The following is a 20,521-nucleotide window of genomic DNA, read 5'->3' as shown; positions in this document are numbered from 1 at the left end:
ATTTTCGCTACAATGAGGCGGAGAAAAAAAGCGAATGCATTGTTTTATCAGAAGGGAAGCAATGTGGCCATAACACAGCTGGTAAAAACACCACAAACCTGACCAGGTACTCTCTGCAAAGCTACATTCTTAATCATTCAACCTGTGTTTTTCATCAAATAAGGACAAGATATAATCTTATTGTGAAATACGTTTGACTAAAATGACAAATTATTGGTTTTGGCTAGACTAGTTTGACTGAAATGTTCTATATAATCTGATGACTAAAAAAGACTCAACAGTTTTAAATAATAAAATAATTCGTTTTCTTTGACTAAAATATGACTAAAATGCTCAGACTTTTAGTCGACTAAAACTTGACTAAATAAAAACAGGATGAAGGTGACTAAATATGACTAAAACAAAAACGGAAATTTAACACAGGACTAAGACTAAAACTAAATTAAAAAATAGCTGACGAAATTAACACTAGTGTTGCCTCTTTAACCATTTGTATTACAGTGATGTTAACTCGTCTATCAAACAACTTTTTCTTCAAGGTGAATGCTGGGCAAAGTGTTTCTCTCCTCCTTTCTGTCAATACTCCTCCTTTCTCTCCTATTTCTCTCAGTGCTCTTAATTGTACAAAATGCCATCTTGTAACTTTCTTTCCCCCATGCCTCTCTCCTTAAAGCACTGAAGCAACATCAGTATTATTCACTCCTTACTTCTCATCCTCCCATTGCTCTGCTCTTCCACTTCCTCATGATTCTGCAGGAAGTCACTAAATGATGCAGGAAACGCACGTCATCTTCTCTTTCATTTCCATTTATTCTTGGCTCCTCTTCATTTGTCAACATTCACAAAATGTGCAGTCACTTCTTTTTCATCCTCATATCCTTCTTGCTCCCAATTACTTAGTAAATGCTTAATCAGCTGTCCGCTCTCATATGTTCAATCTTCCACATCCTGTTTCTCAAGGCAATATTGCATAACTGTCAGCGCAATAAACTTCACCCTCAGAGGCTGTGATATTAACATGGGCCGCCTGCTAGATGTAGGTTTCAGACCAAAGCAGCGCACATTGTTTTTGAGACACAATCAGCCATATAGTAAGGTATGGGTACCCTTAGCCTATCACGTACAATGTGTTGGAGCGCTATGTTACATAGTGATTTGAGTCGATTCGAGGCATTTCAGGCAGGGGGGGGGGGGGGGAGTGTCTAGGAGATAAACGTCCACTGGAGGGAGCTTTGGGATTTTAGCCTTTGCAGACCATTTACATGCACTAAAACCTATATAACACAATACACGAAGGGAAAACCCAAAGAAGTGGAATAGGGCCCCTTTCATTTCGATGTACAATGGGAAAGAGACGTATGTAACCCAATATGAATACTTGAATATCTCTTTTTTAAATAGTTAGGGCCTGAAAGTTGCTAGTTATTTTTCCTCTGCATTCATTTGAATGAGCAAAGATTGGACATGATGCCATACATTGGAGAGGGGGGTTCAGGTCAGCGGAAGTACAGAAGTAACAGGATTCTGTAAAATAGTGTTTACTGATTGGCTGTGATTTTATTGCAAAACTCTGCCATTACTTCACCCTGAGATGTGATTTCATACACTGTCTGATTTTACATTTAAACTGACGTTCCAATATATTAACAATAATAAATCAGGTGTACAAAATGCAACACCACCTTCCTTCTTTGTTTTATGGATCTATTACTTCAAACTAAATGAAGTCATATTGAAACTCAGATTGAATTGTCTTAGAAATAGCTATGAATCATTTTAGGCGGGAAATTGGTTTAAAAAAAGACTCAACAGTATGCTGTCTTTGTGGTATGTAAGTCAAATATCATTCTTATTATTATTATTATTATAATTATAATAAATCAGCATTATGTTTTTTTGGACAGGGCCTTCAATAACAAAAGAATATCTGTATTGCCAAGGTTTGAAAAAAATGCTTTCATACACTGATTATAACCCTGTTTAAATCCGGACCAAGAGTACCAGACTCTGGGACAGTTTTAACCCAAAGTCCCTTGCAGTCAACATGTCGCTGTATCCTTGGGTAAGATACTTAAACCCAAGTTGCTCCCAATAGCATGACCAACGGTGGGATTCAATTAAATTCAATGATTCTCTCTTCTAAACCATCAACGTGTATGTTAGACCCAATTCCAACTAAGCTGTTGAAGGAAGTTTTTCCATTAATTAGCACTTATTTATTAAATATTATGAATATGTCTTTATTATCAGGCTATGTTCCACAATCATTCAAAGTAGCAGTGATAAAACCGCTTCTTAAAAAGCACAACCTCGATCCAGAGGTTTTAGCCAATTATAGACCTATTTCCAATCTTCCGTTCCTCTCAAAAATTCTTGAGAAAGCGGTCGCAAAACAGTTGTGTGATTACTTAAAAAACAATGATTTATTTGAAGATTTTCAGTCTGGCTTTAGAACACATCATAGCACAGAGACAGCTCTGGTTAAAGTCACAAATGACATTCTAATAGCCTCTGACAAGGGACGTGTCTCGATTCTTGTTTTGCTCGATCTCAGTGCTGCATTTGATACTATCGACCATGATATCCTATTGCAAAGACTAGAGCACTTAGTTAGCATACAGGGAACTGCTTTAGACTGGTTTAGGTCCTATCTATCTGAACGCTCTCAGTTTGTACGTGTCAATGATGAATCTTCCACGCAAACCAAAGTTAGCCATGGAGTGCCACAGGGCTCAGTGCTCGGACCTATTTTGTTCACATTATATATGCTTCCGTTAGGCAATATTATAAGGAATCATTCTGTACATTTTCATTGTTATGCGGATGATACTCAACTATATTTATCAATCAAGCCTGATGAAATTAATCATCTAAATAAAATTCAAGACTGCCTTAAGGACTTAAAAACGTGGATGACTTTAAACTTTTTGATGTTAAACACGACCAAAACTGAAGTTATTGTACTTGGCCCGAAGAATCTACGAAACAAATTATCTAAGGATATACTAACTATGGATGGCATGAATTTGGCCTCCAGTGAGACTGTAAGGAATCTTGGTGTTATATTTGATCAGGATTTATCCTTTAACGCCCACATAAAATCAATTTCAAGGACCGCCTACTTCCATCTACGTAACATTGCAAAAATCAGGCATATCTTGCCTCAAAACGATGCAGAGAAACTAGTCCATGCATTTGTTACTTCAAGGCTGGATTATTGTAACTCTTTATTATCAGGGTGTACCAAGAAGTCAGTCAAGTCGCTTCAGCTGATTCAAAATGCTGCAGCTCGTGTACTAACCAGAGTTAGGAAAAGGGACCACATTACTCCTGTTCTGGCTGCCTTACACTGGCTCCCTATAGAACACAGGATAGAATTTAAAATTCTTCTTCTCGCCTACAAAGCCCTTAATGGGCAGGCGCCATCTTACCTTAAAGAACTCATTATACCCTACTGTCCTACTAGGGCATTGCGTTCCAAGAATGCAAGGTTGTTGGTTGTTCCTAGAGTCTCTAAAAGTACAATGGGAGCCAGAGCCTTTTCTTATCAAGCTCCACATTTGTGGAATCAGCTTCCAGTTTGTGTTCGGGCGGCAGACACCCTATCCGTTTTTAAGAGTGCGCTTAAGACCTTCCTTTTTGATAAAGCTTATAGTTAGGGCTGATTAGATTCAGCCCCTAGTTTTGCTGATATAGGCTTAGTTTGTCGGGGGATATCTTACTTCTTCCTTCTCTCTGTCTATACCTGTGTACTCTCATGTTCCGATTAACCCAGCTTCCCCAAATGTCTTTCTTTTTGGTATCTATATACGCCGGGATCCGGAGTCATGGATGATCCTGCGCTCCTCTGTCCTGGATCGCGAGCCCTGGATATCCTCGTGGATTCATCTTCCTATTATACACAGATGCATTTCCAAACATTTGGACTACCTATGTTGCAAATGTATTATCTTTTCAATTTACACACGGCATCTATTGCACGTCTGTCCGTCCTGGGAGAGGGATCCCTCCTCTGTTGCTCTCCCTGAGGTTTCTCCCATGTTCCCCTTTAAACTGTGGGTTTTCTTCGGAAGTTTTTCCTTGTACGATGTGAGGGTCTAAGGACAGAGGGTGTTGTATTGTCATACTGATATTTTGTACAAACTGTAAAGTCCACTGAGACAAATGTAACATTTGTGATATTGGGCTATATAAATAAACATTGATTGATTGATTGATTGATTGATTGATTGATGGGAGAATGTGTGTGATGTTAGCTAACTTGAGCAAAATGCTCTGTATGAATGATGAGTGGTTTTAAACATCTGATAAATCCAGACCATTTAACATTCATCATTAATTTTTCTTATAGCACATACATCTGTTTTTATTCCACATATTGACATATTATTACAATAAGCAGTGTTTTATTTCACTGTACAGTATATAACTGCACTTTGTGTCTGATCCTATTCTGTTTTACATATAATAGTTCACTTTGAACCAGTGTGTGCACTTTTTAATGTTTCTTTTAAAAAGTATATTGTATGCTGCACTGGTAAAAGAGCCTGGGACTTAAGATGTACATTGCCAACAATTGTGGTGTAGATATTGTGCATATTACAGTTAAGCCTTTCAATCTAAATCACATTGTGAACAATTGAAAAAGTTCAAAATGTGGGGTTTTAATAGGACAAATAGCAAGTGGACGATTATGCCCTCGGATTCCACATCAGGGAAAAAAATGTAATATGAGCAAATCATGAGTATGTCTGTGATGTATTCATTGCACTAGCAACAGTAATTACACACAGCTCTCAGCATGGGGGGGCGGTGCTGCTTGACCGGTCATTGTGTTCACGCCGTCCCTCCAGCGGCTTTCTATTAGCGGAGGGAGTGTGTTGGGGGGGAGATAAGGCAGGTACTACAGCGTGTCTCAAAGAGGAGGTGGGAAAAGCAGGTAGGAGAGGAGGGGGAGGGAGGGAGAGTCACAGGAAACAGGCGCCGTCAGGTGTGTTGAACAAGCTCTCCCCTCCCCACGTCTATACCTCTAACCCCCCCCACGCTCCTATCTCCAGCTGCAAGAAACTCTCAGGGTGCAATTTACCGCTTGCGCTGCACTGATAATACCGTCTCCAGGGCAGGAAGGAGAGAGTAATAGGCAGGGGTGGAAAGAGGGAGATTGAGGGTGGGGGGAGGGGGAGAAGACAGAAGGACAGCAAGGGAAAGAGGGAGAGGGAAAATGGTTAAGAGAGGGGGAGATAGAAGGAGGTGAAAGGAGGGGAAGGCAGAAGGAGCATCACTACGGAAAATACAAATGTAAAATGAAGTCTTAATTTATCTCCAACGTGTGATAAAACCATAGAAAACCATCTTTATCACTAAACCGCATGTAAAACAAAGTGTTCAACTTGAAGGTGCTGCAATGATTTTGTTTTTTAACGAAACAAAGATTACAACAGCTCCACAGGTCAGTTGTGGAAGTGACAGCGAGAAAATTATTGTTTTTTCCACATTCCTGGTTATTGTTTATCAGAAATGCATCAGCATTTCCTGTATTGTAAACCTCTAAGTTGCATGTTTTCACTGATTGTATTGACTTCACTTTTTGTATTCTGTCGAGGGAATACAGATAAAAAATACATGATTTTCTTTTATTAATAAATAATTTGATGATGAATGATTTAGCTCTCCCCCAAATGCCGAATCTCTTTTGATTTCCAACAAGGCTGTTATTAATAATGACTTTGACAGGGACTTTTGACCCGCTCTATGAAAACGTGTGCGCATGTTGTGTTCTTGCTCGGTATTAATGTCACTTGGGGCTGCATGACATCAATACATTTTTAGTTTACATTTCGACGGGTGACCATCTTACTGCGCAGTACTACACCCAAAACAAAAGCATGAAACAGCACTGCATGTAGTCAGCAAAGTCATGCATTGCATTTTAAATGTGCAACTGATGTGTGTGTATGTGTGTTTTCGGTAAACACGCTTTAGACTAACTCCCACAGCCTCAGGTACTAATGGACCACCGTTTGTAAAGTGAATGCAGAAACTAGTCCCTTAAAGTTGTCCTCTAAAAAAAACGGTTGGTTTTAAAGGGGCAGAGAGTGTGTGTGTGTGTGTGTGTGTGTGTGTGTGTGTGTGTGTGTGTGTGTGTGTGTGTACCAGTTTTTGGGCGTGCTCAGCTTCCATGCGTTTCTGCATCAAGGCTTTGGTCATCTCCTCTCTTGCTGAATCTTTCTCTCTTTTCTCCACTTTGGCCTGTTCCGCCTTCAGTGCAGCCTGCTGCCGTTCATACCTGAAACACACAAACACACACATACACACACACACACACACCTATACATTAATACACACTGTGCTTCCATAAATTGCATACTTTCATTGCTTACTGCTTTCTAAATCCTTTCCTTACTGTCTAAATTACTTGGAACATATTTCCACAAGGGGGCAGCATATACCAACTTTCACCAGACCAGTCAAATACATGGAGAATATAAACTGTACTATAAGCAGTGTTGGGACTAACGCGTTACAAAGTATTTTTGGCAGTAACTAGTACTCTAACGCATTACTTTTTTAATTCAGTAACTCAGTTACCGTTACTACAGGGTGCGTTACTCCGTTACTGCGTTAGTTTTTTTATATAGTCAACAGCCAGGCGAACAGAGATGAGAACTGTACTTAAGTACAGTACCTGAGTAAATGTACTTAAATACTTCTTGTGTCACATGCGGAGACGGGCTGTGGGCGTGTTTGTGTTGTTTACTAACAACAAGACTATCATGGCGGCGGCGGAGCTCAAGTCTAGTTCTTTATTTTTATATGTCAAATTCTTTTATGGGTAGGATCACTTCCTGGACTCAAACAGAGTTGTTTTGAGGGGCTTTTTTTTCAAAAGGACTCGTGTTGACGGAAAAAGTACTTCAAGGCCTTCTTTTTCAGACTATTACAATTGGTACGGGAGTATATACGTAGGCGCATCTACTGAATTAAAAAAGAACAAATGAACCAAAGAAAATGAAAACCATAAAGCAGATTCAGGCAGTAGGCCTTAAAGTATTAGCCTATAGCAGTACAGCTTACAGAGAAGTGATCAAATTTGATCCTTTTACAACAAACACTATATGCTCTTTTACTAACGTTGTAATCCTGCAAGTAATCCCCAATTGTTTTAAATGTAACAGTCATCTGATTCCGTGTTTTCTTATGTAACCGTAAGGGAATAGTTACCCTATTTTTGTATCCTGATTACATAATCCTGTGACATGTAATCCATTACTCACCAAGCCTGACAATACACTATTAAAAACAATTTGAGTGTACGACCCGGAAAGGTATCAAAACAAGAAAAAGCAACAGAAGTGTAAATTAGTTATGCACTTAATTGGGATTTCATGAGATATTGTTCCTTGTCAGGCTTCACCTGCGAAGAGATTCAGTCTTTGTGTTGCAATGAAACATTATGGATCCTATTGACAGACTGCCTGTCCTACTTCCTACTTACAGGGGGAATGTCTGAATAAAATGAACATTCACTAACTGATTTTCACTGTTTATAAAATGTAATTTAAAAAAACACCAATCTGTGTTATCCCAGTTTTAAGATATTGACAGCCATTTTACTAAAATGTAACTTAATCTTTAATTTCCTTAGCTATAATGAGGGAACAATGACACGACTTTACATTTGCCGTATGTACAGGCATCCATTTATATAGCAATGAGCACTCACACAAAGGGAACATGGAATAAGCAGCTTAGTGAGGGGAAGGTACAAATTGAATGTTTTCTTTGTACAATACTCGTGGCTTCATAGGTGAATTTTAGTTGCCATTGATAACAGGCTTTCATAACAGTCTGCATATTGACGCTGAGAAAGTACGAGCCAACTCATATCTCTGATGTCTGATAATGCAGCATAGTTGTGAAACACGAAGCTTTAAGTAGTTTATCAGCTAGAGTCCTTTTTATGATTTCAGAGCAGAAAAGAGGCACTGTTGGGGGCTTAACACATACCAGGGTTTTGTTTTGTTTTTATGCGTGCCCTTTAAAGTTGGCACAAGGATAGGCAGCCAGTGGCCAACCGACGAGCTTTACATTTTCTATAGACGATTAAAGATGCAGCATTAGTCACTATGAATACAAAGAAATAATGAATGCTTGTCAACCGTTTACCTTTTCTGCTCTTCCTTAGCGTAGGAGGCAGGTTTGCTACTGCTGGGCTGGGGGCTGGGCTGGGGGCCGGGCTGGGGGCCGGGCTGGGGGCTGGGCTGGGGGCCGGGCTGGGGGCCGGGCTGGGAGCCGGGCTGGGCCTGCTTCTTGGGGCTCTGCTGGGGAGGGGGGCTTGAGCTAGCGCTGCGAGAGGCACCTGGACAAAGAACAGGGGTAAAATGTAAGCATTAAACAGTCCGTTTATTTACTCATTCCTGCCTTTTCTTCATAATTGTATGGTGGAAATGTCTTATTAAAAGGGAAACACAAAACGCAGGCACAAGATCACAATTGAAGATATACAAAAATGTGATATAATGCAGTAAAGCTCTCAGGCACCCTATAATGCTTTTAAATATGTATGATATTCCAGCTAAGTGACCACACATCTAGACCTATAATTAATGTATGAATCAGCTAATGGCTATTCTATTAAATAAATAAATAGATTTTAATAATAAACCTCATATTTTAATAGCTCATGTGTTTGAGCAAGATTCCTGCTCAAGTTCACATATTATGCAGATTTAAATAAATTGCCACGTAAGTGTTCTCCAAGATTTTGAGAATAAAGTTGTAATATATATACAATGAAAATATTTGATACAGAAAAAGTTGTAATATTAAAAAGAAAACATTATTCCATTACGAGAAATAAAGTTCAAATATATTCATCCCACAGCGGGAGAAATGTAGGTTAGGAATCAACAGTAAGGAAAAGTTGAAGGAGCTGGTAATGTTAACAGATTAGTGCAGTGGCGTGCATGTGGGTGGGCCTGGGCCCACCCACATCCAATCAGCGCGTTATAGCGCAGAGCCGGGAAGCTCAGAAGGAAGTGCCACAAACTGCAGTTCTTCTAGTGGCCAACAGGGGATGGATGCGGAAAGGAGCAATTCCCATAGACCCCCATGTTAAAATGCCCAACTTTACAGCAGAAATAAACATGTTTCTAGCCTGGATCCAATCAAACTTATTCTGGATATAGTTAGATTCCAACTTCATGACAATAGAACAAGGAGTGCATTTTTTTAACGTGAGTAAATTAGTAAGTAAAGTAAGTTTTGCCGTGAGTGACTTAAAGTCTTATTTCTTCTTGAGGTCTGCAGTGAAGCGTGTACACATTTGCTGAATATGAAAAGACTCTCTCAGTGTGTGCCCACTGTGCGACTGTCAAGGATAAACAACCTGTGGCCGCCGAGCCAGTCATGTGTAGGGATGGGTACCGAGCCCCGGTATTAAACGGGCCCCAGGGCTGAATTATTAAAGACCGTGGTACCATTAAGCTCCGACCTTATCGGTTGGTACTGGAGAGAGACATGTAAAAAATATCTGTCATATGTATTATTGCTACACAAACATTATATTGCAGTTTTAGTGTCGCCAACTCTGTTTCTGTGTGCGAGGGGGCGGGACAGTTTACACACACGCAGCTGCTACATGCAGCAACACACACACACGGAGGAGATGGCGGAGAGAACGCGCTCCGAGGTGTGGTTAAACTTTACCCGTCTCGATGCTCGTTACCAAAAGTGCAATAAGAGTTTAGCATGTAAGGGCGCACGAGCAATTTGTCTAAACATTTATCAAAAGTGCACCACATTCAGACGGAGGAATGCACCGGGTTCGACTGTCTTTCTAGTAGCTCTGTAGCTCCATCCACGAGTAACGTTTCCACGTCAGGTGTTATGTATGCTAGCAGCAACACACAGAGTTAACTCAATGATACAAACATGGGCTAATGATTAGAGGTAACTGAGTTATTTATTGTGTTAAAGTTTCAGCTATTCTGTTTACAGTTCTGTCATCAGGTTATTTAATACATTGTTGTTTTTTTTAAATTGAAATAAAAAGCAATGTTAGTTTTGTTCACAATTTGTTTAGTTAACCTTGTTTTTTTCTCAAAAAAAACGATAAAAATCCGTTAAAGCACCGAATCGATAAGCGGTATCGATAAAAGTAGTAGTAGGCCTACCGTTAAAACCTTAACGATACCCATCCCTAGTCATGTGGATATCAGTTTTACACACATTCTGAGGTCGCCGTGCCTATGTTTTTGTTTTCACTGTTAGTTTATGCTTATGTTCAATTAGTGCATTAAAAAAATCATTAAAATCATTAATGAAGTTTCAGCTCAGACCCCACGCTTAATAAGTCTCCCCCTGGCCCACCTACATTTCTCCAGGCCCACCCATACAATAAATCCTGGCTACGCCACTGGATTAGTGTACTAGTAAACCAACCTATACAGTATGACCTATTTCGTATATGAATATTGAGAGGTAAGGCTACAGGTATTGTATTGCTTTCTCAGGATATCAACTGTGCACATGTGCAGTGACATTCACCTGGTAAGCATGTCACTTTAAATGTCTATATCTCTAATGAAACGCTGCAAGGTGCATGATACAGTACCTGTGTCTTTCTGAGGGCTTGAGGTTGGTGAGGCTGGTGAGGTTGGGCGGTCTGGAGCGATGTTGGCTACTCCTCTCATCCTCTGGAGAACATCTTCTGACAGCTAGGGAGAGATCGAAGCCATGCATTTAAAAAAATCAAAGATGAATAAAGACAGAAAATCAACAACACAGGATTGCCCAACTTTGTGCAAACATTGGGAAGTAGAGTAACTTTGGCAACACTTTTGGCATAAAATATAAACCTGCAAATTAGCATAAAAGCTGCAGCTGTACTTTACATTTGAATGTGTGTGTCCGTCCAAGGAAATGGTTTGTTTCTTTAAAAACCACAGTAGGCAGCACTGACTCACTGTACCTATGACTCACTGGATTTGAATGTGCATGCAAAACTGGTAAAAATAGGATTATCAGCAAAACTCGTTCTTTCCATGTTTTACAAATATTTTAACTATTATTATGATTTATGTTACTAACACAACTATAAAGCTCTAACTTTATTGAGTTTCATAGGTGTTTCTTTTATATTACAGTAGCTGTAGAACTCGACTAGGTTGCATTTCAGTATAGCTACAGTGAATGAGACGGTGCCTTCAAACTTATAGGAAATTAGGACACTACACCTACAAATTCCAATAGACCTTTTAGAAAGCAAGAAATTGCTATGGCTTCGGTCACGCTACACTGCAGTGCTTCTCAAAGTGTGGTCCACGGACCACTGGTGGTCCGTGAGCGCCCCCTAGTGGTCCGTGAGTATATTGGTAACATTTCACATTTGAAATTAATTAATTAATTAAAGTTTTCCGCACTCTCGCGGGAATATCTCCGCAATGGAGTGAGCTTAAGTTTCACTTTCGATTGCATGATATAGCCCAGCACAACACCTTCATCACACATGTTGCCACTTGTTTGTACCATTTTCAGGCGATTTATAAAAAACAATGTGTTTTTGGATATTTGTGGAGTTAGGTGGTCCGCGAGTATTTTTGTATTGGTTAAGTGGTCCTTGGTATGAAAAAGTTTGAGAAACACTGCGCTACAGGTATGTGTGCCCTTCTTGAGTTTGCATGCCTGTGGCTTAATATCTTTATTTTTGAAAGAAGCCCAAAAGTTGCACGTCGTTTTCAGTAAAACAAAAGTTCAACTGGAAAAAACTATAATCGTTTTGGTAAGAAAAAATATAGAATTTTGAAAATAACTCTGGGAAACCCCTAAAATAACATAAAATAATCTTACCTGTGAGAAGGGGAGGATGTAAGGGGGGAAATGGTCTAATAATAGAGTAAGCTAAGATTCCGACATTTTCAGTTGCACTGGAAGGCAGCAGTGTCAGTGGCAGAGCAGCACGCCAAACCTCATTCGAAATATCCCAATTTAAAACATAACCTACGTTATGAACAATAAGCTACTACAACACTATTTTTAATCTCTTTTTGATTTAGCAATGTCTCTATTGTGTAATTATATTTAAAAAATTCGACGGAATATAGGCAAGCATTAACGATTTGTTCGCTTAGTTTCTACCTAAACGTATTTAGCGCTGGTAGCAAACGCTGACAGCTGCTTGGGAATTATACAAATGTAAAATGTATACTAATGAACTGCTTCTGGATGGGTAATGTATATGCCGAATTGACAAAAAGAGCCTGAAGGTTCCTAGATGGTCCTGGTAATATGCCAGAGTGTCTTATGTTGCCGATAAACAGGATACAACGTAAACTGAGGCATAGTACGATATACGTTTGGTGTAAGGAAAAAAGGGTTGTTTAAGGTCATACATCAACCTGCCCCAGCCCCTCCATCCCTATACATCCTCCTCATATCAGCAGTCGCTTTAATGGTTGTATACCTAACGTATATTAAACTCAGAATGAACAAATAACTTAATTTGCTGTGCAACAACAGCTAACGGCTAGTTAGCGCTAGCCGTCAGATTAAAGTAATGTTAGCATGGTTTATCAAACGTTAGCTTGATTCGCGTTACCTTGACACCACGAAGAATCCTGACTCGGTCCTCATCATCGACACCGAAAGACACTTTCCGGGTCGTACTCTCTCCTGAGCCCATACCTTCTGCTGTTAGGTGACCTTGCGTAGAATATTGTTACTAACATGAATTGATGTTGTCCTGCCCAATGACAAAATGTGTGACAGATTAAATGCAGGTTGCCAGGTTCAATTTACACCATCCCCCTTTCAAAGACGCATGAAACACGGAGCATCATTTTTTCTTTTTTTTTAATAATAAAACTGAGCCAGCGACTGGAAAAGGGTATGTTATTAATACAAATCATTATGATAGGTTTGTTAAATTAAAGTTTAAACGGTTAAAATACTCTAAATTACCGTTTAACAGCCCAACCTGGCAACCCAGATGCATTACACTAAACTTTATTTCAGTGACTAAAACTCTTGAATGAATGCACTTCAGGTTATATTTATGAATTAAGCAGTACGTTTCAAATGTGTATTTGTGCATGGATGTTGCAACTGTACAGATCATTGACAATACTGTATGTCAATATGGCCATGCTAATAAAGCTGTTTGAATTTAATCGAACTGTCAAGAGCCAATCATATTGCATACTATACCATACAGACATAGGCCTACATACATATAGATGTTGATGCACAGACATTATCACAAGAGTTTATTTGTTGCATAAACACAAATATGTGTCTCATATTCATCCTAAAGGTTGGTGTCCACGCACATCAATGTTTACAGGAAATAAAGATCACAGACAGATAACACACAATTCAAAAGAAATGAAGGTAACTTCATAGACACACTACAAATTGAAATTTAAGAAAATGACAAAAAACAAAACAAATAAAATCCCACAAAGCAAATTCATGTATGAAAAACATTAATGTACTCGACAAAAATCACCCTTATCATTAACAAAACATGTTTTGTAAACAACTTTCTTATGATTGAATGTTACAGTACTGTAGGACAGTGGTTTTGTATAAAAGCATGGCATTATAAAGCATTGTTTTGTATTTATGGAAGACAAATGTAGGGATTTAACAAAAAGGCCTGCACAACAACAAGCTAATGTCTGACTGAGGTAATTTTTTTCTTACTTTTGACACATAAATGCACTATTTAGGATTGATTCCTTACAAATATGGCATTTGTTAAACATGTATTTTATTAGACATTTGACAGGGAGCAGTACAAATACAAAACAATGCTGATGTTAACACCCAAATCAATTCTAAGCATGTAAAAAAGCAAACAACAGAAGTTATGTTTACATCCCACTGTGCAGTGTGATCCAGGACTCTTGTGTGTTTGAATGGATACTGAACGCTGGGTAAACGGGCTCCTTGAACACAACCCTGAAGGTGTGCAGGTGCTCCCTGTGCCCTTTGGTGTTATGGAATATTAAAGTCCCAGCCTCATAGTCCAGTGCTATCTCAATCCTGAGCGGGTGATTGGTAATTTCCCCCAGAGCCACGTTGCAGGAGGACTGGCACACCGTCAGCTTGTTGTTTTTCCACTGAAGCCGCCAGGAAACAGAGTTGTGTCCCAGGCGGCTGTGGTCACCACGGCGAAGGATGCTCTTGTAACACACGCCCATGGACCACATGCTGCCGGGCCCCACTTCCACCACCCATATGTGCTCCCCACTGGAGAACCCCTGGCTGCACAGAATCTGGGGTGCGCTTGTAAAACGCTCTGGGTGCTCTGCGTACGACTGCTTGCTGGGGCTGTACTTGACCGTGCGCAGATCATTGGACACTATCAGGTTCTGGTGGGCGGTGCAGAGGTTGAAGGTGAGGTCCAGGGGGTTCAGGAGGATATGGAGGGAGTTCAGGAGGGGGATCATTTCGGAGCGGAAGTCTTGGGTTTTGAGGCCTGCCTGCAGACGCTTGGTGTTCAGCGGAGCCTTCAAGGGGACCACGGAGGGAAAGTTGCCTGTGGAGACCTCTTTCAGCTTATTCTCAATCTGCATGAATCTGGAGAGCAGAAGAGTTCTCTCAGTTGAGGATTTTTACATTTTATTCACATGCTTTGGTTCTGGCATCACATGTCTTTACTCATGTAGGCAGACACATGTGAGGACTTATCTGCTAGACTCATACAAAGTAGTAATAGCTACTAGCTCACGCAGGGCCGGCCCTAACCAATTGGCTGCCCTAGGCAAGATTTTTGCTGGCGCCCCCCCCCCCCCCAAAATGCAGACACTCACTATGACCCGCGCATGCATGCACGGTTGTGGCATGACCACCAAAACAGAAAGATATGGACACAAGATGTGTACAAATGTATTTAGTTTCCTATCCATTTGAACATGATTTAAGTGGGGGTGGACCTAACCTCCTCTTCCCCCGGGAAGATTTGTTTTTAATATTGAAGTTAAAAGCATCAATCTGGTGCACTTTGAGAGCAACATTAAGAGATCTATGGATACATCTCTCAACACCCATATGAAACAGAACTGTAAGCAGATTTTTTTTAATTTATAGATATTTTACAAATCACTCCCCTTTTAAACTGTATTATTGTTTATTAATAACAACTTTTTTTCCTGTCATATAGTATTTTATACTATAAGAGAATAGATGAAAATCTATTCTCTTATTTTTTAACTATAATGATCATATAAAGGTGTGCCTTTACCTCACTGAGCTGAAGTTATCAGAGCCTCTCAGTCTTTCAGGAGAGAGCTCTCCTCCCTCCCTCCCTCCCTCCCCCCCCCCCCCCCCGCGGCCGCTTACACAGTAAATTTCAATGTTAATAAAAGCTGTATACGTTTTTTGGGAGTTTGATTTATTTTAAATGAACACAAATACAAAATTAAAACCTATAATTGCACACTAAAACCATTATTTAAAAAAAAGAACTATTTCGCATTAACCTCTGGTTTTTACTGGGGCTGGGGCGGTTCAACTTGATTTGGGGGGGGGTGCACCATAGTTTATGGGCGCTGTACGCAATATAGGCGTAGTGCTGTTAGTATAAGATAATAAGATGTACTTTGTTGATACAAAATCGGGAAATTGTGTTGTTATGAAATACATTTAAAAAAAAAAAAATTCTAACTTTTTTTTTTTCTTTCAATTTTCGGCGCCCCCCATTGATTGATGTTCCCTTAGCATTCGCCTATACTGCCTATGCCAAGGGCCGGCCCTGAGCTCACGTAGTTATCCGGCACACTTTTAAATGTAACATTATCTAATCTCAATTTGGAAGCCCTGAGAGGCAAGTGAGGAAGAAAACAAATTATGTTGATTTATAAATCCAATTGACTTTTCTTTCTTTCCTGTGCCTATGACTTAAGAAGTGGTGCATTTTGTATGGATAATCTATTAAATATTATTTTGTTATGATACAGTTTTTAAGTGTTTGTTACTGTAATACTAATTCTGGCCACTAGAGGCTGAAATGCATCACTATCCTATTTTCTAAGTACACAAGAGTAATGTTGAGATCAGACTTTCTTTCTCAATTTTCTCTCAGGAAAAGCTTATATTGTTAATGAAATCAAGTTTAATGGCACATGTATGAACCTTTGTAAATAGACACATATAAATGCTGTCAATTCATCAGTGAAAACATGTTTTCCTATATTATTAGGAACTACTTATTTCACATGATTTTGGACTCATATATTACTTCTTTTTTTTCTCCATTTTTTTTTTTTAGCAATATATTCTTGTGTACCTGTGTATGAAGACGCATGGGTCTGTCTCACTGAGGACCTCTTCAGCGTTTCTCTGGACCTCCACTAACTGCTGCTGCTGCTCCTCCAGTGCATTGAGTCCATACTGCCAGCTCTGTCTGCGCAGGCTCCTCTCCTCCTCCAGCAGCACATGCAGGCGCTCCCTGTACCTGAACACAACACAGCGGCAGTTCATCAAAATCATGGTAAACTGGGAACATCATCATTCCCACCAGACTATATACTACTCATATTATGGCATTGTGTGTATTACTTCAGCTTTGAAGAGCCTTTTTTAACAGTATGTTTATGTGCAAGGACAGCACGTTTTAATGTTTCTAGGTTTTCTCTAATCGTTGAAACTTTAAATTACTGACTCAATGGAATCAGTCTCACAGTGAAAGCTGAAAGGTGATCTTAAAGAGCATATGACACTTGACAACGTTTCCAGGCAGTCTCAAAATGCTGACAAACTGGATCCATCGCATTAAGTGACTGTTCAGGACTGAAAGAACATTTGCTTCTGTCAATTGTACTCAGACTGACTTATCACATTAATCATATAACCTGTTAGTAACAGTGCAGGCGTGGTTTTACTATTTTATTGTACTTTTCTGCTTCAGTGTTTGAAAATATGTTTCAATTCATATTAATTTGAAAGGGCCTTTTAAGGTTTTAAGGTTCCTATTGTATGTTGTGCCTCTACTGTGACATGTTTCCATGCTTTAATGTTCAAAAAGCCCTTTATTGTTCTCATAGCCTACTGCCTGTGCTGCAGCAACTCTTTTCACCCTCTCTGTCTGAAACCAGAGCCCAGTCTGCTCTGATTCCGTACGGGGCATAACGCGTTAATTGGCCCCTAAAATGGGGGGGGGGGGGGGGGGCGCTGGGGGGCTTTGTTTTTTCCAGAACCCCGGGGACACCCCCGAGACCCCTGGGGGGTCCGGCTATTTTACAAACGTCGGGCGGGGGCGGAGTAATTGGGGGGTCGAGCGCAGGTTGTCCACTGCCTGCATATTGCGATGGCAGTGGGCTTCCATGTTTGTGGTGTGAGGGGAAGGAAAAATATATATTTTTAAACAAATATTATATTTTTAGAAAAAGTAGTCCCATTTGACCAAAGAATATAGAATGATGAAAACAAGGCTTTATCTCGGAAACTAAATACAATCAAGTATTGGGCAGGTGGCGCAGTGGTCTGTGCATCCGATCATCAGATCAAGGGGGAGTGCTGGGGAACTCCAGTTCGAAACCCGCTCCTGCCGCCACTGTGTCAAGCCGTTGTGTCCTTGGGCAAGACACTTCACCCGGATTTGCTCCTGTGGGTATTGTCCACAGTACATGTATAATACCAATGTGTACCTGTAAAAGCGCCTCGATGTCTTCGAGGTGTGAAGATGGACGGTGTGGCGCAGTGCGCTGTGCAATGATCATCAGATCAAGGGGTGAAACCCGCCGCTGCTGCGTCTGTAAAGCCGGTGTGTCCTTGGGCAAGACACTTCACCTGAACTTGCTCCTGTGGGTATTGTCCACAGTATCTGACCATTGCATGTATCATATATGTGTAATGTGTGTATATGTAAAGCGCTTTGAGTCATTGATAAAGCGCTATAATAAATGTAAGGAATTATTATTAATTATTATTATCAATAAACTAGTTAAATGCACACATATGCAATGTAGAAAATGTTTAATATAGAATACTTTTTTCCCGCACTTGTAAAAATCCTGACATTGACTTTTAATAAAAGTATGATCCTTCATGTGATCTAAAAATGTTGAAGTTGTAAGACACTTTGTCAATATTTAAAGACTTTGGAGCAATTAAGAACAAATGTAAGGCTGTTTTTCCTTATACTTAATACTACAGTATGTTACCTGTCCACCAGTGCAGCCATACTGTCCATGATGGCGACCGCCTTGTTCACCAGTTTGTCTCCGATGGCTTCAGACGCTCCTTGCTCCTCTGCTGTCTTTTGTAGGACACTCTCTGTGATCTTCAGCCTGAAGGAAACCACCTGCACACATGTTGCTTGTTTAGCACTTTGTATTTTCCATATTGCAAGAAAAAAGAGATGTCTAGTCATGTGTACGTGACATTTCGGTGAGATGATTTTGCACTTCTTCCTGGACGTGATCTTATTAATTATTAAGTCATCTGGAACGGAAAACTCAAGTCAACCCTGTCAGAAGTCATTGGGTGTTTCTCGTCAGCCGGACAACTTTTGCATTCTTATCATTCTACTGTAATGCGCCATGGGAGTGAGCCAGATGGCCGCTAGCCACTTTATTCAAACCTCCGATGTCTCGTTTCATTGTGCAATCTCTATTGTTCTCCGTTTGGTAGCAATTTATTGTTCAAGGCAAGGCAAGGCAAGGAACAGAAAACATTTCATGCATGAGGCCAAACGTGAAGTGTCTATTAAAGGAAAAACAGGAATTTATTTAAAAAAGAACAGTTTGATATAAGCACAGTCAATTCAATATTCATTTATTATCAGAAACGTTTTTGTTCATGTTTGTCAAATGTGTGTGACAAACTTCACATGTTCCCACGTTCAGTTGATCTTCACTTTATTACCAAAAAGAATCGCTGGATTACCAACCCATTGTTTCTACAATTTACATACAATAGGCCTAAGTACTTTCTAGATCAAAAATGTGATCGTAAAAGAACACATTTAGGGTAAATGTATTTGACTTTACCCTGTGTTTTACTCTGTCCCAAAGTCCCAGTTTTCTCAGTGTTTGCAAGACTGATGCTACGATAAAAAAAGGAACAAATATCTCTCCTTTAGTAAACATAAATGAAAGCACTACCTTGCTGCGGCTCTCCAGCGCCGCCCTCATCTCCTGCTCTGCAGCGCTGAAGGTGAGAACATCGTGGTCGTAGTGGTGTCCCTCTATGAAGCACGTGCTGCACATCAAGGTCATGTCGTTGGAGCAAAAATACTCAAAGGGACGCCGGTGAGTGGCACAGGCCTTCATCCCCAGCTCCTTCAGGGGCTCCACCATGGCGTGGGCCCTGAACGCCTCCTTCTCGTTGTGCCTCTGAAGGTGTCTGGAACACAGCGACACCTCGCACTGCAGGCACGTCTTCACGGCTGCCAACCGCTCGTCTATGCAGTGGTCGCAGAAAACCTCCCCCCCGACAGTATCAGGCTGCCAGTCCAGCTGTGGAGCGGTGGCTCGGTAACCCTCGATGATGCTGCAGAGTTTGAAGTTCCTCTGCAGGGATTCAAACCCTTGGTACTCCTCGCGGCACTCTGGACACCGTGGAGGTGTTTGGTCCTTGATGACGATGCTCTTTCCGATACAGGATTGGCAGTAGTTGTGTCCACAGGGGAGAACCAAGGGATCGGAGAAGAGCTGAAGGCAGATGGGGCAGCTTAGCTCGTAGGCTAGCTGCTCCTCTGGCTTGGACAAAGACATGGTTTCCGTCTCTTATTTCTGTCCAACCCCACCTCCACCTCTTGTCATGAGACTATCTTCTTTACTTTGTTTCTGCTTTCCACCCAGTGAGTCTACAGTGACAACAGGCAGTATACAGAGCAAACAAGGAAGTCAGCAGGCAATAACAGTTTACCAGAATAGCAGGAGGTGTATCCACAATGTGTGCAGTACAGCATTCCTTTCAATGATGCCCTGCTGTCTTTGTTACCTGAAATTCCCACCAGCATAGGGGTGGCTGTTGATGGTAAAACAAACGCTTCACGTGACTCATGCAAAGTAATTAAAGTGCCAAGAACTATCTTCCCATGAAACCATAGAGCAGGGGTGCCCAACCTTTTTTGAACCGAGAGCTACTTTTAAAGTTGCCAGTCTGCCGAGATCTACCAGTCCAAATAGAGAGGCATAGCCATTACTGACAGCCTAATACCAGGTAAATATACACTTCTACTTGTATAAAACTGACCTTTGTACGATGAATACTTCATAAAATACTGCAGATCCTTTATCTTACCTCTTTCTAATCTACACACATACAAGTATTTAACTGAAGTTACACAATTGTTGTTGATACAGAGTTGGAGTTCATTCACATGTCACATACTACAGTGGGTAATGTTTTCAAGAAACATTGAACAGTGCTGCCACATATGACACAGGAAAAAAAGAAAAGACTCTGAACCCTTTCTTTGCCATTATATAAAATTAGTGTTGCTACAAAAGTATAAATTAGGCTTACTAATAAGACAACTCAGATCTGAAGCTACACAGGAATCTGCTGC

The 20,521-nt window shown here is 40.4% G+C and overlaps 2 protein-coding genes across 5 annotated transcripts in view; both read right to left on the bottom strand.

Annotated features, from left to right (window-relative positions):
- The window catches only part of chchd6a (coiled-coil-helix-coiled-coil-helix domain containing 6a), a 108,004-nt gene extending 95,211 nt beyond the window's left edge, over positions 1 to 12,793 (bottom strand). For all 4 annotated transcript variants that reach the window (XR_004566952.1, XR_004566953.1, XM_034196484.1 and 1 more), the window contains exons 1-4: positions 12,599 to 12,793; positions 10,616 to 10,718; positions 8,167 to 8,359; positions 6,154 to 6,286 (exon numbers count right to left, since the gene is read on the bottom strand). Coding sequence is in view for 2 of the 4 variants with exons in the window: in XM_034196484.1 (XP_034052375.1) it covers positions 6,154 to 6,286; positions 8,167 to 8,359; positions 10,616 to 10,718; positions 12,599 to 12,682 (513 nt within the window). In the remaining 2 variants the exon portion in view is untranslated. The remainder of the gene's footprint in view (positions 1 to 6,153; positions 6,287 to 8,166; positions 8,360 to 10,615; positions 10,719 to 12,598) is intronic.
- Positions 12,794 to 12,838: 45 nt separating this feature from the next.
- LOC117532892 (E3 ubiquitin/ISG15 ligase TRIM25-like) lies at positions 12,839 to 20,120 on the bottom strand. The gene is made up of 4 exons (XM_034196483.1): positions 19,110 to 20,120; positions 18,168 to 18,307; positions 16,292 to 16,459; positions 12,839 to 14,583 (listed from the first exon to the last, which is right to left on the bottom strand). Exons 1-4 carry the CDS (start codon positions 19,719 to 19,721, stop codon positions 13,875 to 13,877), a joined length of 1,629 nt encoding a protein of 542 aa, XP_034052374.1. The 5' UTR covers positions 19,722 to 20,120; the 3' UTR covers positions 12,839 to 13,874.
- Positions 20,121 to 20,521: the final 401 nt, after the last annotated feature.

Source organism: Gymnodraco acuticeps, unplaced genomic scaffold, assembly GCF_902827175.1.
Source record: "Gymnodraco acuticeps unplaced genomic scaffold, fGymAcu1.1, whole genome shotgun sequence".
In the NCBI taxonomy this organism is placed as follows: Eukaryota; Metazoa; Chordata; class Actinopteri; order Perciformes; family Bathydraconidae; genus Gymnodraco; species Gymnodraco acuticeps.
Note: the sequence above shows the minus strand (reverse complement) of the source record. Positions and strands in the feature narration are given on the sequence as shown.

Bases quoted from the DNA above. Each gene is read 5' to 3' on its own strand.
- LOC117532892 (XM_034196483.1), bottom strand. From the start codon at position 19,721: ATGTCTTTGTCCAAGCCAGAGGAGCAGCTAGCCTACGAGCTAAGCTGC. The intron at 16,460-18,167 runs GTAACATACTGT...TGTTGTGTTCAG, and splicing joins ATGGCTGCACTGGTGGACAG to GTACAGGGAGCGCCTGCATG. The intron at 14,584-16,291 runs GTACACAAGAAT...TCTGCTCTCCAG, and splicing joins CCATGCGTCTTCATACACAG to ATTCATGCAGATTGAGAATA.